Consider the following 17,078-nt stretch of genomic DNA (forward strand, 5'->3'; position numbering starts at 1 on the left):
ATTCCACAGTATTTATTTGAGTCATAGAGTGATATGGTGTGGAAACAGGCCTTTCGGCCCAACTTGCCCACAACGGCCAACATGTCCCATCTACACTAGTCCCACCTGCCCGCATTTGGTCCATATCCCTCCAAACCTGCCCTATCCACGTTTCTTAAACGTTGGGATAGTCCCTGCCTCAACTACCTCCTCTGGCAGCTTGTTCCATACATCCACCACTCTGTGAGGTTTCTTCAACATTTTCATTCTACAATCTCGTTCTACAAACTGAAGCTTTGGGGATGAAGCAGCAAATGAATAATTAAATGCGCCACCCCCCCCCCCCCCCCCCCCCCCCCGCCCCGCTACTATTCCTTCAAAGTTGGTGTTCAGCGCTCCTCTCTCCAAAACAAAATCTCAAAGTAAACACATCGGAGAACAAAAATAAAATGTAAACTGTAAACTATAATTTTTCTTATATAATATGTTTATGCAGAAATTTGTACATGTTTTAAACAAAGCAAAAATAAAATCAATGGATGGGATATGGAGGATGGAATGGTCTTAAATGGCAACAAATGTGACGGCAATGGGTCTGATGGAAGCTCGCTCACACTGACAGGTCCGACAGACAATGAGAGTAACTCTGGCCGGCACGGAGATTTTACCCAGCCACGTGGTGGACGGTGTGTGGAAGGCTTGGTAAGGCCACTGGATCATGAGGGAACCATGCCCTGACCCAGCCTCCTCCTGCAGAGAAGGAGCAGGTCCTGGACAAGCCTACAGCGCAGGTGAAGGGACTGAGTGAGAAGCCAATGCACACTGCACAAGCAAGGGGTTGGGCAAAGCCAGAACCTGCCCCCAGCATTGGGACAGAGTCCCCCTCACCTAGAATGCAGAATTCACAACCCTACTAACTGGGCAAAGGACTGATGTTGTTTCCAGCGTGTGGGGGGGGGGGGGGGGGGGGGGGGGGGGGGGGGGAAGAGTCTCAGCATCATTGATTGTCTACTGACTGTGAGGGTGCCGCACATAGGCTGGCATCCTTGCCCAGCGACAGGGAGAGATCGAGTAGGCGATCACCCTCACCCCCCACAAGCTCGGTGACGTTGGATCCTTCACCACCCCTAGGCCGTGCCAGGGATCGGCTCTGGAACTGACCCACCCTACGCTAGGCTACGCCTCCACCCTGCGGACCAGCCATCTTAACTGGCAGCCCAGTGGCAGCTCACCTCCACTAACCCTGGTGAGGATGCCCCAAGCTGCAGCCCAGCAGGCCTCCCCTTCCTCCACCCCCGTCTTCCCCACCCACTGCAGGTCCTCCTTCGCCTTCCTCCAGCTACAACGTTATAAAAAAGTTATTTACAGGTATCAATATAAAAAAAATGGGGTCAAATATTGACCAGCTTCAAAGAACATCTTTTAAAAAATTCTCCGGGAGGTCAGGTGTCAATCAGAGAGGCAGATTGAGCAGGGGGTCGGGGGTCAGGGGTCGGCGGTCACCGGGGACTTGGTCACCAGGGACAACGGCTGTGTCTGTGAAGCGTAGTGAGGGTGAGTGGCTGCCTCCACTGAGGAGGGGGGGGTGAGGAGGAAGGTGGGGGTGGCGGCCTGAGAGAGGTAGCGGGAGCCCGGGCTGGAGCTAGGGGGCCGTGGTTTGGACGGGTAGTCCTGCCTGGCGGTCAGCGAGGGAGGCGGCGACTGGTCGGGGTCTCGGCCGGGCGGGGACGTAGGGGAGTCCAGGACGCTGGCCGAGGCAGAGAGGGGCAGGGAGTAGATCCCGTCCACGTGCGCTGAGCGGCTCCTCACCCGCCGATGGGCAACAGGCACGGACGCATCTGTGGGAGAAGGAGGCCACCATTAGAGAGTCACACACAGAGTGGGTCAGCATGCACGCAGTGGGCCGAACGGCCACACACTAGAGGCAATGAAATCCACAGATTCACCACCCTCGGTGGATATATTTAAGGCAGAGATAGACAAATTCTTGATTAGAACGGGTGTCATGGGTTATGGGAATCAGGCAGGGGTGGGAGATTGCAACCTTCACGTGGTCCGCCCTGTTTCGACTAATGCAATCAACCTGGCGTGCACAATCAAATAAGATCAAATAGAACAAGTTGTCCTACAACTTTAGGCTGTGCATGCCATAAGCAAGAAGAAGAAGGGATCAGGCAGGAAAATGGGATTAGGAGGCAGAGATCAGCCTTGATTGAATGGCAGGGTAGACTCAGTGGGCCAAATGGCCTAATTCTACTCCTCTAACTTGCGAACCCTCCAGACTTCGTTCCTCTATTCACTCATGTTCATAGGTGATAGGAGCAGAATGTGGCCGTTCGGCCCATCAAGATCTACTCCACTAGTCAAACATGGCTGATCCATCCTTCCCTCTCAACCCCATTCTCCTGCCTTCTCCCCACAACCCCTGTCCACCTTACTAATCAAGAATTTGTCAATCTCCATTTTAAAAATACCCACGACTTAACTTCTACAGCCTTCTGTGGCAACGGATTCCAGCAATTCATCCCCCTTTGACTAAAGAAAGTTTTCCTCATCTCCTGTCTAAAGGTACGTCCTTTTATTCTGAGGCTGTGCCCTCTGGTCCTAGATTCTTCCACTAGTGGAAACACCCTCTCCACATCCACTTTATCCAGGCCTTTCACTATTCGGTAAGTTTCAATGAGACCACCCGCCCCTCATTCTTCTAAACTCCATCCTTCTAAACACGATAGTTCTATGTTATCCCACTCTCTCATCCATTCCTTACACACTGGGGGCCAATTATCCTACAAACCCGCACGTCTATGGGATAGAAACATAGAAGATAGGTGCAGGAGTAGGCCATTCGGCCCTTCGAGCCAGCACCGCCATTCAACATGATCATGGCTGATCATCCCCAATCAGTATCCTGTACCCGAGTTGGATGATCAGCCATGATCACATTGAATGGCGGTGCGGGCTCAAAGGGCCGAATGGCCTCCTGCACCTATTTTCTATGTGGGAGGAAAACGGAGCACCCGGAGGAAACCCACGCAAGTCACAAGGGTAACGTGCAAACTCCACACAGACAGTACCCAAGTCGAGGATCGAACCGGGATATACGGTGCTGTGAGGCAGCAGCTCTACCCGCCGCAGTGAAACAATGGACTGAAATTTCAAACCACCCCTCCCCTTAAGCACCAAATCCCCCCCCCCCCCCACAGCATCCATCTCAGCCTTGCCCACCGGTGACCCACAGTAACCCCCAGCCGACCTGCGATAACCCAGTGACCCCTTGCGGTGACCCCTGGCCGACCCTGGGGTCAGAGGACACACCTGGGTTACTCTCCTCGGACATCTGCTGTTTGCCTCGTTTCCTCTTTTTCCGCTTCCCCTGAAAAATGGAAACCAAGTCAGTGAGCTCAGCATGGCCCGGCCATTCCCTGACCAGCTGACTCCTTCACCCACCCAGTACAGCCCTCCGACCCCCCAAACCCCTCAACTTACCATCCCGTGACCAACTGCCCCCTCACCCACCCACCACCGCCCTCTGGCCCCCCACCACCATGCCTGACCACCCCCTGACCAGCTGACCCCTTCACCCACCCAATACAGCCCTCCGACCCCCCAAACCCCTCAACTGACCACCCCGTGACCAACTGCCCCCTCACCCACCCAGTACCGCCCTCCAGCCCCCCACACCCCTCTACTGACCACTCCGTGACCAACTGCCCCCTTCACCCACCCAGTACCGCCCTCTGACCCCCCACCACCACACCCGACCACCCCCTGACCAGCTGACCCCTGACCCCTTCACCCACCCGGTACAGCCCTCCGACCCCCCACACCTCTCAACTGACCACCCCGTGACCAGCTGACCCCTCACCCACCACTCAACTGACCACCCACCATCCCCCCCACCCCAGAAAACCAAATTCTGGCCAACCCAAGGGGCCACCCGATGACCGCTGACCCCCCCCCTCCCTGCCCATCGAGAACACGCCCCCACCCCCCTATTCCCCCTCAATGTCACAAGTCAACCACCAAGCAGAATGATTCAGGATGTTAGTTGAGCTTGAGTTAGAGGGAGAGGCTGGATATTGAGGTGTACAAGATCAGGCACTGGGCACGGACAAAGTGAACTTGGACGAAAAATGATGGAGAAACTCAGCGGGTGAGGCAGCATCTACAGAGAGAAGGAATAGGTGACGGGTCTCCATGGGTTCGGGTCTCCATGGGTTCTGCATCACTAGACTCCATCTCCCCTTGGGTCCGTCCACACGTCTGGCGGGGAGACGGGAGACGGGAGTCACGGCGGCCAGCGGCGCGGACTAGGCTGGGAGAGTACTTACATAGTTGTCACGTGCCGACCAGCCAGGGTAGAGCTGGGAGTGCAGCTGCCTCTCCATCCTTGCCAGCTCATAGTACTTGGACTGCTGCTCACGTGTCAGGCCGTGCCACTGTGGACACAGGCAGAGGGGTCACTTGCTGGACAGCACAGACCACCCCCCTCACTCACTCACTCCCTCCAAGCTCCGTCTGAACCAGTCACCCAGTGCGGCCACTGTCCGAGATCGGACACTTGACCCCAGCAGTAATGAGATCCTAGCTACTTCACACCCTGGCGTATGGTAGACAATAGACGCAGGAGTAGGCCATTCGGCCCTTCGAGCCAGCACCGCCATTCAATGTGATCATGGCTGATCATCCCCAATCAGTACCCCGTTCCTGCCTTCTCCGCATATGATGAAAGAATGGATCGACTGGCCTTACATTCACCGGAATTTAGAAAGATGAGAGGGGATCTTATAGAAATAAACAGATTTCTTAAGGGATTGGACAGGCTGGATGCAGGAAACATGTTCCCGATGTTAGTGGCAAGTCCAGATCCAGGGGTCACAGTTTAAGAATAAGGGGTCGGCCATTTAGGACTGAGATGGGGAAAAACTTTTTCACCCAGAGAGTTGTGAATCTGTGACTGTGAGTGGAGGTGTTCGGCAAAACCATCGCCGAGCCTGCGCTTGGTCTCACCTGGAACAGCGGCTACAGTAGATGAGGTTGGAGGAGTTGTGAATCTGTGGAATTCTCTGCCACAGTAGGCAGTGGAGGCCAATTCACTGGATGTTTTCAAGAGAGAGTTAGATTTAGCTCTTCGGGCTAAAGGATTCAAGGGATATGGGGAGAAAGCCGGAACGGGGTACTGATTGTGGATGATCAGCCATGATCATATTGAATGGCGGTGCTGGCTGGAAGGGCCGAATGGTCTACTCCTGCACCTACTTTCTATCTTTCCACGTAAATCCAAACCCAACTTAACATCCCCCCAACATTTACTAAAATATCTACAAATCACAAGAGATCCAACTAACAGCGTGGAGGCATGGTGGTGAAGTGGTAGAGATGCTGCCTCACAGTGCCAGAGAACTGGGTTCCATCCTGACTATAGGTGCTCTCCGTAGGGAGTTTGTACGTTCTCCCTGTGACCGTGTGGGTGTTCCACAGGTGCTCCAGTTTCCTCTCACATCCCCAAAACGTACAGGTTTGCAGGTTAATTGGCTTCAGTAAAAAAAATTGTAAATTGTCCCTAGTGTGTAGGATTGTCCTACTGTACGGGCATCGCTGGTTGGCACAGTATCTCTAAACTAAACTAGTGTTCGGGTGATCGCTGGTCGGCACGGATGCGGTGGGCCGAAGGGCCTGTTTCCGTGCTGTATCTCTACACTAAACTAACGGTCTAAACTGGGTGGCGCAGCGGTAGAGTTGCTGCCTTACAGCGAATGCAGCGCCGGAGACCCGGGTTCGATCCCGACTACGGGCGCTGTCTGTACGGAGTTTGTGCGTTCTCCCCGTGACCTGCGTGGGTTTTCTCCGAGATCTTCGGTTTCCGCCCACACTCCAAAGACGTGCAGGTATGTTGGTTAATTTGGCTTGGTACAAATGTAAAAATTGTCCCTAGTGGGTGTAGGATAGTGTTAAGGTGCGGGGGTTCGCTGGTCAGCACGGACCCAGTGGGCCGAAGGGCCTGATTCCGTGCTGTATGTCTACACTAAACTAGTGTTGGGGTGATGGCCGTTTGGCACGGACTCGGTGGACCTGTATCTCTAAACTCAACCAAAGTCCGTGTGTCGCTGTGTGCGGACCTTACCTTGCGCCCCAGGATCTGGTTGATGGCCGCGCTCTCTTTGAGCGTGCACTCTGCCACCACCTTGGCTCGCATCTCCTTCATGTACAGCATGAAGGCGTTCAGAGGCTTCTTGATGTGTGGCTTCCTCTTCTCGTCCTCCTCCTTAATGGACGGAGGTCTCCTGAAACAAAGGCAGGCGCGGTAGTCAGGACCCAGACCATCCGTAGTCACGGCTACAAAGCCAAGCCCCTTGGACACAGTCCCAATGCACCCAACCCTTCCCCAGTGGACACAATCCCAGGGAAACCAAACTCTTCGGCAATCAGTTTTGCTGGGGCCCTAGTGAGACCACACCTGGAGTATTGTGTGAAGTTTTGGTCCCCTAATTTGAGGAAGGACATTCTTGCTATTGAGGGAGCGCAGCGTAGGTTTACAAGGTTAATTCCCGGGATGGCGGGACTGTCATATGTTGAGAGAATGGAGCGGCTGGGCTTGTACACTCTGGAGTTTAGAAGGATGAGAGGATGTCTTACTGAAATATATAAGATTTTTAAGGGCTTGGACACGCTAGAGGCAGGAAGCATGTTCCCGATGTTGGGGGAGTCCAGAACCAGGGGCCACAGTTTAAGAATAAGGGGTAAGCCGTTTAGAACGGAGACGAGGAAACACTTTTTCTCACAGAGAGTGGTGAGTCTGTGGAATTCTCTGCTTCAGAGGGCGGTGGAGGCCAGTTCTCTGGATACTTTTAAGAGAGAGCTGGATAGGGCTCTTAAAGATAGCGGAGACAGGGGATATGGGGAGAAGGCAGGAACGGGGTACTGATTGGGGATGATCAGCCATGATCACATTGAATGGCGGTGCTGGATCGAAGGGCCGAATGGCCTACTCCTGCACCTATTGTCTATTGCTTAAAACATTTTATCACCCATTCCCACAGTACAGTCCTAATGGTTTCAACCATTCCCAATCGCTCCCATTGCTATCAGTCCCAAAGAATCAAACATTTTCTCATTCTCCCCCAAGGTACAAAATCCTGGCTGGCTGCCAGAAAGAGAGGTGGGAAATGGGATGTTCGTTTGTTGCCTCCTTAATCTCTTCCAGCACCTCCCCACCGCCCCTGCGACCACAATCAGTCTAAAGAAGGGTCCCGACCCGAAACGTCACCTATCCATGTTCTCCACAGATGCTGCCTGACTCACTGAGTTACTCCAGCACTGTGAAACGTCACCTATCCATGTTCTCCACAGATGCTGCCTGACCCACTGAGTTACTCCAGCACTGTGAAACGTCACCTATCCATGTTCTCCACAGATGCTGCCTGACCCACTGAGTTACTCCAGCACTGTGAAACGTCACCTATCCATGTTCTCCACAGATGCTGCCTGACCCACTGAGTTACTCCAGCACTGTGAAACGTCACCTATCCATGTTCTCCACAGATGCTGCCTGACCCGCTGAGTTACTCCAGCACTCTGTGAAACGTCACCTATCCATGTTCTCCACAGATGCTGCCTGACCCGCTGAGTTACTCCAGCACTCTGTGAAACGTCACCTATCCATGTTCTCCACAGATGCTGCCTGACTCACTGAGTTACTCCAGCACTGTGAAACGTCACCTATCCATGTTCTCCACAGATGCTGCCTGACCCACTGAGTTACTCCAGCACTGTGAAACGTCACCTATCCATGTTCTCCACAGATGCTGCCTGACTCACTGAGTTACTCCAGCACTGTGAAACGTCACCTATCCATGTTCTCCACAGATGCTGCCTGACCCACTGAGTTACTCCAGCACTGTGAAACGTCACCTATCCATGTTCTCCACAGATGCTGCCTGACCCACTGAGTTACTCCAGCACTGTGAAACGTCACCTATCCATGTTCTCCACAGATGCTGCCTGACCCACTGAGTTACTCCAGCACTCAGTGAAACGTCACCTATCCATGTTCTCCACAGATGCTGCCTGACCCGCTGAGTTATGGTGCAGCAGCATCTATGGAGCTAAGGAAATAGGTAACGTTTCGGGCCGAAACCCTTCTGGAAATAGGCAACGTTTCGGGCCGAAACCCAGAAGGGTTTCGGCCCGAAACGTTGCCTATTTCCTTAGCTCCATAGATGCTGCTGTACCCGCTGAGTTACTCCAGCACTCTGTGAAACGTCACCTATCCATGTTCTCCACAGATGCTGCCTGTCCCGCTGAGTTACTCCAGCACATGTTATTTCTATTGTATACTCATGTATAGTGAGATTTGACTGGATCGCATGCAGAGCAAGCACTACACCGTTTATCTGTGCAGGTGACAATAAATCAACCGTGAACCTCTGAATCAAAGTCAACGTGCCGGCCGTTGACCGAGCAGTTGCTGTTATTGACTGAGCCAGTGAAGGGACAACATGACTTACGAGACGTGGCTTGGGCTGGGCTGGCTGTGTGTCGGCTCCTGTTTGATACCTGTGCTTACAATGGCTGGATGAGGGATTCCATGTTGCGGTGAGACCATCTGCGGAGAGAACCTGCCAAAGAGACGCGGGTCAGGGAGGAACAGGAACCGAGCGTTGCCCCCAGGCAGAGGAAACGCCACCCCAACCGCCAACAGCAGCTCACTCCTCTGGATGTACATAGAGGGGTCTCGACCCAAAACGCCACCTATTCCTTCTCCCCAGAGGTGCTGTCTGACCCACTGAGTTACTCCAGCTTTTTCTGCCCGTCTCCGGGTTAAACCAGCATCTGCAGTTCCTCCCTACTCACTTCATCCGCTCCACCGCGAAATCTCCTCACGGTATGTCTACTTTGAAGTAGTTCTCTTCCTCTCTGACGAGAGTTCTGTAGCATCCTCTCTCGCTGCCCACCTACTCCCATGCCCCGTCCCTCTCCCCTCCCCACACCACTGCTCCCTCCCCTCCCCACACACCCCTGCTCCCTCCCCTCCCCACACCCCTGCTCCCTCCCCTCCCCACACACCCCTGCTCCCTCCCCTCCCCACACCCCTGCTCCCTCCCCTCCCCACACCCCCCCTGCCCCCTCCCCACACCCCCCCTGCTCCCTCCCCTCCCCACACCCCCTCCCCACACCCCTGCTCCCTCCCCTCCCCACACCCCCTGTCCCCTCCCCACACACCCCCTGCCCAATTACTCCCCCCTCCCCTCCCCCACCCAGTGCAGACGTGCTCTGGGCCAGTGGGGACCCCAGTGCTCGGAGAGTCACGCACCTGGCGACAGAGGGGCTGGTTGCCAGTGCGGTGTGGTATGCCGGTCTGAAGCCTGGTGCCAGCATGGAGTAGAGTGAGGGACTGGGCCTGAGAGAGGGGGGACACAACAGGGGCACAGAGCCCGGGTTACAGCGACAAACACCAAACACACACACACACACACACAGAACCACCAGCAAAACCAGACACTGCTCCTGCCCTTCAGCATCCCCCCCCCCCCCCCCCCCATAAAACCTGCCCCTCATCCCCACCACTAAAAACCCCCCACCTGCCTCCTCAGGGGCCCACGCCCCTCCCCACTCTGGGACAGAACCACTTTGTCACACTTCCCATCTCCCCCATCGTAGGGTCAACTGGCCACTCTGGACATCCGGCCATCACCTTCCCTTAGCTGCCGACTGCCCCCTACACTGGGGTCAACACCTGAACCTCCAAAATGGAAGGTGCCCCCTCTTCACTGCCCCATCACTCCAGGGGGGTGGAGTGTTATTATTGCAGATAAGGTTGACAATATTTTAATCTGATACCAGTTGGATTGTAAACCGCCAATGGCAGTCTTGATATTGTCACTACTCTATATTTGTCTATAATTGAATAAAAGCATTTTGGATTATAAAGAAAGTGGTCAGGCACAATGTGAAGCTCGCTCTGGAAACACCAAATTCTAATGTTTATTTCTGCCACACAACTTCATCACAGATGCTTGGACCGATATATATGGACAGGGAGGATCTAGAGGGCTACAGGTCAAATGCACGCAAATGGGACTAGCCTAGTATGCCAACTTGGTCTGCATTGACAAGGTGGGCCTGCATTGACAAGGTGGGCCGAAGGGCCTGTTTCCGTCCAGCTCGGTCACTCTGCACCCCTGGTCCTGTAACGGTGAGGGGCGACTGGAACTGCAGGCGATCCCCCACATGCAGCCGACCCAAGGTGGTTAGGAAAGGTAGACAACTTACGGTGGCACGACCCAGCCGAGAGGGTGGGCGATCTGTCCCACGCCGCCAGCAGCCAGCGGGTAGAACGCGGCCAAGTCAGACGGGTGCCGGAGTCGTGGGAGTCCTGCCGTGAGAGAGAGAGAGAGCGAGAGAGAGAGAGACACACACACAGAGAGTGTGAGAGTATGAGTGTGTGTGTGAGTGTGAGCACCAACACAGTGACCCGGCCCAACGCAGCCCCCGTGCGAGAGGCACAGAGAGAAAGAGTGTGTGTGCGCGAGTTAGCGCGTGTGTGAGTGAGAGCGCGTTTGAGTGTGTGTGTGTGTGAATGCACATGTGAGTGAGTGAGAGCGCGTGTATGAGCTCGCTTGAATGTGTGAACGAGCACATGTGCGTGAGCGTGCGTGTGAGTGAGTGAGCGTGTGTGAGCGCATGTGTGTGAGTGAGCGTGTGTGAGCGCATGTGTGTGAGTGCGCGTGTGAGTGGGTGTGTGAGCGCATGTGTGTGAGTGCGCGTGTGAGTGGGTGTGTGAGTGTGTGTGCGCGTGAGTGAGCGAGCGCCTGTGTGTGAGTGCGCGTGTGAGTGTGTGAGTGAGAGCGCGTGTATGAGAGCTCACTTGAGTGTGAGCGAGCGCGTGTGTGTGTGTGTGTGTGAGCGTGAGTGTGTGAGAGTGTGTGTGAGAGTGTGTGTGTGAGTGAGCACCAACACAGCAGCCTGGTGCGAGAGGTGAGAGCGTAGACTCACCGGTCTTGGGATCGAGCTCCGGGGAGAGGCTCCCGGGGGTGAAATGGTCATTGCTGTAGGTGATGAGGGGGGTGAGGGGGTGCATGTGGTGGGGGTGCTGGACCAAGGGTAAACCAGCGGCCTGCGGGAGAGAGAGTGAGAGAAACCGTCAGACTGTCCTTCCTGTCCCCTCCCTTCCCCTCCCCATCACCAGACATCCTGATCCCTCACCCCTCCACCCATCACTCACTCCCCGCTCTTTGTGTTTGTGCGCGCCCCCCAGTCCAGTTGTTCCAGATGTCGCCCCGATGCAGCTGTTCCAGATGTCACCCCACCAGGTGCGGCTGTTCCAGACATTGCCCCCCCCCAATACAGCCGTTCCAGATGTTGTCCACCGGATCACGGTGAACAGCGGACGGCCACCTCCGACCTTTACCCTTCACCACAGCTGCGCAGTTTACGAGACTCTTGGACGAACTCACGGACATGCAGGGAATGGAGGGATGTGGATCACGTGCCGGCAGCTGGAGAGGGTCTCAGCATCATGTTCGGCACAGATGGTGGGCTGAAGGGTCTGTTCATGTGCTGTACTGATGTCCGAAGAAAGGCCTCAACCGGGAACATCACCCATTCCTTCTCTCCACAGATGCTGCCTGACCCGCGGAGTTGCCCCAGCTTTTTGTGTCTATCTTCTGTTTAAACCAGCATAGAAACATAGAAAATAGGTGCAGGCCATTCGGCCCTTCGAGCCTGTGCCGCCATTCAATGTGATCATGGCTGATCATCCAACTCAGTATCCCATACCTGCCTTCTCTACATACCCCCTGATCCCATTAGCCACAAGGGCCACATCTAACTCCCTCTTAAATATAGCCAATGAACTGTGGCCTCAACTACCTTCTGTGGCAGAGAATTCCACAGATTCACCACTCTCTGTGTGAATTCTTTTTCTCATCTCGGTCCTAAAAGATTTCCCCCTTATCCTTAAACTGTGACCCCTAATTCTGGACTTCCCCAGTTCCTTCCTACACACTGCAAATTTGTATTGTATTGTATTCAAATTTATTGTCATTGTCTCAATTAGAGACAACAAAATGAATTTCCCTTTAGTCAGTATCATAAAAATAAATAAATAATAAAATCAAGACCCCCCTTGCCTCCCATCCACTGACTTCCCCCACCCTGCGTCCACCTCCCACCCCACGTGCCTTTGGTCAGAAGGCAAAGACCAACGCCCGGCTGCAACAAACTTTGTTTCATACTCACAATATGTACAGGAGACGATGAGTCTTTGAGAGAGCCGGCCGTCTGTAAGTCCAACAGGGGCCATTTCATGTGCAGGTACTGTGGAAAATTCAAAGCAGACACAGAATTAGACAACAGACACACTGAGTTTCCGCGCCCCATCACACAACGACCCAATACCAATCCCACCCACTCTGCTCTCCCCATATACCTAGACCCACACCCACCCATCTCACATTCTCCCCACCCCTCTGCTTCCCCCCCCGTGTACCGAGATTTGTGAATCTGTGGAAGGCAGTGGAGGCCAATCCACTGGATGTTTTCAGCAGAAAAGACTACAAAAAGTAGTCCAGTCCATCACCGGCTCTGACCTCCCTACCATCGAGGGGATCTATCGCAGTCGCTGCCTCAAAAATGCTGGCAGTATCATCAAGGACCCACACCATCCTGGCCACACACTCATCTCCCTGCTACCTTCAGGTAGAAGGTACAGGAGCCTGAAGACTGCAACATCCAGGTTCAGGAATAGCCACTTCCCCACAGCCACCAGGCTATTAAACTCAACTCAAACAAATCTCTGAGCATTAATAGACCATTATCTGTTTATTTGCACTTTATCAGCTTATTTATGGATGTGTGTATATATTTATATAATGGTATATGGACACACTGATCTGTTCTGTATTCAATGCCTACTATATTCTGTTGTGCTGAAGCAAAGCAAGAATTTCATTGTCCTATCTGGGACACATGACAATAAACTCTCTTGAATCTTGCAGAGTCTGAAGAAGGGTTCTGACCCAACACATTGTCTGTGCATTCCCTCCACAGATGCTGTCTGTCCCACTGAAATACTCCAGCACGTTATGTATGTTTTTCTCCAGATTCCAGCATCTGCAGTTCGTTGCATCTCCGGAAGAGCAATGAAGGGCCAGACAATGAATGCCCAGTAATAAATCTCGCGCGTAAATATTTGCGTGAAAACACACTGCCTAGAAAATAGGTGCAGGAGTAGAGGCCATTCGGCCCTTCGAGCCTGCGCCGCCATTCAATGTGATCATGGCTGATCATCCAACTCAGTATCCCGTACCTGCCTTCTCTCCATGTTTACGCTTGGCACAATTATCGGACATATACCTCACGCTGCCTCGGCAAGGCCAGCAGCATAATCAAAGACCAGTCGCACCCCGGCCACTCCCTCTTCTCCCCTCTCCCATCGGGCAAGAGGTACAGAAGTGTGAAAATGCACACCTCCAGATTCAGGGACAGTTTCTTCCCAGCTGTTATCCGGCAACTGAACCACCACAACCAGAGAGCGGTGCTGAACTACTATCTACCTCTTTGGTGACCCTCGGACTATCCTTGATCGGACTTTGTTGGCTGTACCTTGCACTGAACCCACATTCCCTTATCATGTATCTATACACTGTGGATTACTCGATTGTAATAATGTATAGACTCTCTGTTGACTGGTTAGAACGCAACAAAAGCTTTTCACTGCACCTCGGTACTCTGAGCAATCAACTAAACATTGATTACAAGAACACATAAAGAGAAATACTATTGATTGATGGGAAATGTTTCGAGGGATATGGACCCAATGCGGGATCGAGCGATCTTAGATGCGGCATCTTGGTTGGCATGGAGGAGTTGGGCTGAGAGTTTGTTCCCGTGCTGTACAAGTCTACAAGAACAAGCATAGTATCTACAGGAGGAAGGAATCTGACCTCAGAACACAAGACTTGAGTGAGGATAAAATTTAAACAAAGGGAGGAAAATGCCAACAGCAGTAGTTGACCGGCACTTTATCAACTTTAACTGTGACAGAGAATAAATTAGCAAATTAGAGGAACACACACCAAGGGCAAAAAAATAATCCAAAGGATTTATCACTACAAAAATTGGTCAAACCAAACTGACAAGATGTAATGTGTAGGAAGGAACTGCAGATGTAGGTTTAAATCGTAGACAGTCACGGGTGGCTCAGTGGTAGAGTTCCTGCCTTACAGCAAAATGCAGCGCCAGATACCCTGGTTCGATCCCAACTCCGGGCGCTGTCTGTATGGAGTTTGTACGTTCTCCCCGTGACCTGTGTGGGTTTTCTCCGAGATATTCGGTTTCCTCCCAGAGGTGCAGACAATAGACAATAGGTGCAGGAGTAGGCCATTTGGCCCTTATAGCCAGCACCGCCATTCAATGTGATCATGGCTGATCATCCCCAATCAGTACACCGTTCCTGCCTTCTCCCCATATCCCCTGACTCCGCTATTTTTAAGAGCCCTATCTAGCTCTCTCTTGGAAGCATCCAGAGAACCTGCCTCCACCGCCCTCTGAAGCAGAGAATTCCACAGACTCACCACTCTCTGTGAGAAAAAGTGTTTCCTCGTCTCCGTTCTAAATGGCTTACTCCTTATTCTTAATCTGTGGCCCCTGGTTCTGGACTCCCCCAACATCGGGAACATGTTTCCTGTCTCTAGCGTGTCCAAGCCCTTAACAACCTAGGTTTATAGGTTAATTGGCTTGGTAAATGTAACAATTGTCTAGTGCTGAGTCAGCGTACTACATCTAGATCTAGATACAAAAAGCTGGAGTAACTCAGCGGGCCAGGCTGCGTCTCTGGAGAGAAGGAATGGGTGACGTTTCGGGTTGAGACGCTCCTTCAGACTGAATTACTTGCCGAGTTACTCCAGCATTTTGTGTCTGACGAGAAGTGATTCTGATGGTCGTTCACCAAATGCATTCACACTGGCTTCCGAGAATAAATGGTGAAAGAGCCTATGAGCAGACTGACTTATTATTTTGCAGCATTGGGTCAACAGAGGATTGATTAAACATCCTGTGTTAAAGAGACCTGGAGTGCAGGAGGACGAGAGGTGATCTTACAGAGGTGTACAAGATCGTGAGTGGAATAGACAGGGTGAAAGCACAAAGTCTTTTACCCAGAGTAGGACAATCGCGAAACCAGAGGCCAGACACAAAATGCTGGAGTAACTCAGCGGGACAGGCAGCATCTCTGGAGTCCGAGGAAGGGTCTCGACCCGAAACGTCACCCATTCCTTCTCTCCAGAGACGCTGCCTGTCCCGCTGAGTTACTCCAGCTTTTTGCGTCTACCTTCGATTTAAACCAGCATCTGCAGTTCCTTCCTGCAACATTTGATCGGACTTTACCTTGCACTAAACGTTATTCCCTTATCATGTATCTGTACACTGTAAATGTCTCGTTCGTAATCGGGTATTGTCTTTCTGCCGACTGGGTAGCACACGACAAAAAATAACTTCACTGTACCTCGATACACGTGACAATAAACTAAACTGAATCTCACATTTTAAACTTGTCATCCTCATTTTAAAATCCTTCCATAATCTTGCACTTTCTCTTGTTGCTGTCTATAGGCAGACAACCCCCCCACCCCACCCCACCCCCACTTCTCCAACCTCTCCCAGATGTTAAATCACATCTGTATGAAGATGACAAACTGTCAGACGCCGGGGGAACCGACCACATGAGACAGAGAGCGGAGCGACACACTGGACGAAGAGAAGGCTCGACTCTCCCGCTCGCTTCCAGCGGTGTAGACTGGGACCAGCCCGGTCATTTGAACCCTCAGACTTCAGTAACTCTACACACAAACTCCTTTCCACACCAGTCTGGGCTCTCTACCCTCCCCCTCCCCCCCAAGCCCTCCCAGAGACTGGGTTCCAGCCCATCAGCGCCCGTCGACACTGGCAGAAAATTTACCCCGAGGCGTTGCAGAAAGTTGTGCCAAAGTTTTGAGTTTTGTTGCAGGAAGTTTGTGTGGGGGGGGGGGGGGGGGGGGGTGAGAGGAGGAAGGAGCGGAGATATGGATGGAGGGGGGGGGGGGGTGCGGGCGGGGCGGGAGCAAGGGGAGATGCTGGAGAACTAGAACAAAAGCCTGAGAGGCCCAGCTCAGGGGTGGGACGTTGCCGATGGGAGAAGGAGCAGAGATCCGGCCGCTAACTACACTACACAGGGACACACACACACGCACAGAGAGGGACACACACACAGATAAACACAAAACCACACACACACTGGGCCACACACACACACACACACACACAGAGCCGCCGAGAAAGACACGCTGAAAAGTCTGGAGAAACTTTTTTAGACTCACCGTGCGCGGCCCCGGACTCAGGCCTTGGGGCTCCGGGATCAACAACAGCGGGAATGTGGCGGCCGAGAACAAGCCTCCATCCCGGCTCGGGGCTGCGGGCGAGAGAGAGAGGCGGCGATCGCGGTTAATGAGAGGCAGAGATCACACTTGGGGGGGGGAGCGATCTAGTCGAAGGGGGAACGGTGATCCGGTGGAAAGCGCAGGGATCTGGTGCGAGTGGAGTTGGGATCCAGTGGGGGGGCCTGGGATCCAGTGGTGTGGGGGGCGAGAATCCAGTGGTGTGTGGGGGGGGGGGGGGCAAGGATCCAGTGGTGAGGGGGCAAGGATCCAGTGGGGGGGGCTGGGATCCAGTGGCGGGGCATGTGGGGATCTAGCAGGGAGGGATCCAGTTGTTATGGGGCCGCCACCCAGTGGGATTCTCCTGCGGATCGAGTGGAAACGGGCATTGGATCCAGTGGGAAGTGGCAGCAGATCCAGTGGGGCCTGGGGAATCAAATTGGAAGGGGTTGGGAATCCAGTGGAAGTGGTCAGCGATCCAATGAGAAGGGACAGGGGATCCAGTGGCAATGGTCAGCGATCCAGTGGGAAGAGGTGGGGGGGGGGGGGGGTCCGGTCTGGGGATCAGACACACACTGATTCACTCACTCACCCCTATCTCGATCCCGGCGTTTCTCGGACTCGGATCCGCGCTCCGCCTGCAACACACAAGAGGCAGTCAGACCGGGTGGCTGCGGGGAAAGAGGA

The 17,078-nt window shown here is 53.4% G+C and overlaps 1 protein-coding gene across 1 annotated transcript; it reads right to left on the bottom strand.

Annotated features, from left to right (window-relative positions):
- Window positions 1-426: 426 nt before the first annotated feature.
- On the bottom strand, window positions 427-17,071 carry LOC116969800 (transcription factor 7-like 1; the record flags this gene model as incomplete). Its single annotated transcript, XM_033016580.1, has 11 exons — window positions 427-1,817; window positions 3,295-3,352; window positions 4,311-4,418; window positions 6,104-6,263; window positions 8,487-8,597; window positions 9,293-9,379; window positions 10,252-10,354; window positions 10,975-11,095; window positions 12,220-12,297; window positions 16,335-16,426; window positions 16,984-17,071. Coding segments are annotated over 11 exons (1,359 nt in total), but the record flags the coding sequence as incomplete, so codon positions are not given.
- Between the last annotated feature and the right edge of the window lie 7 nt (window positions 17,072-17,078).

The sequence above is a fragment of the Amblyraja radiata genome, unplaced genomic scaffold, assembly GCF_010909765.2.
Source record: "Amblyraja radiata isolate CabotCenter1 unplaced genomic scaffold, sAmbRad1.1.pri scaffold_1228_ctg1, whole genome shotgun sequence".
Classification (NCBI taxonomy): Eukaryota; Metazoa; Chordata; class Chondrichthyes; order Rajiformes; family Rajidae; genus Amblyraja; species Amblyraja radiata.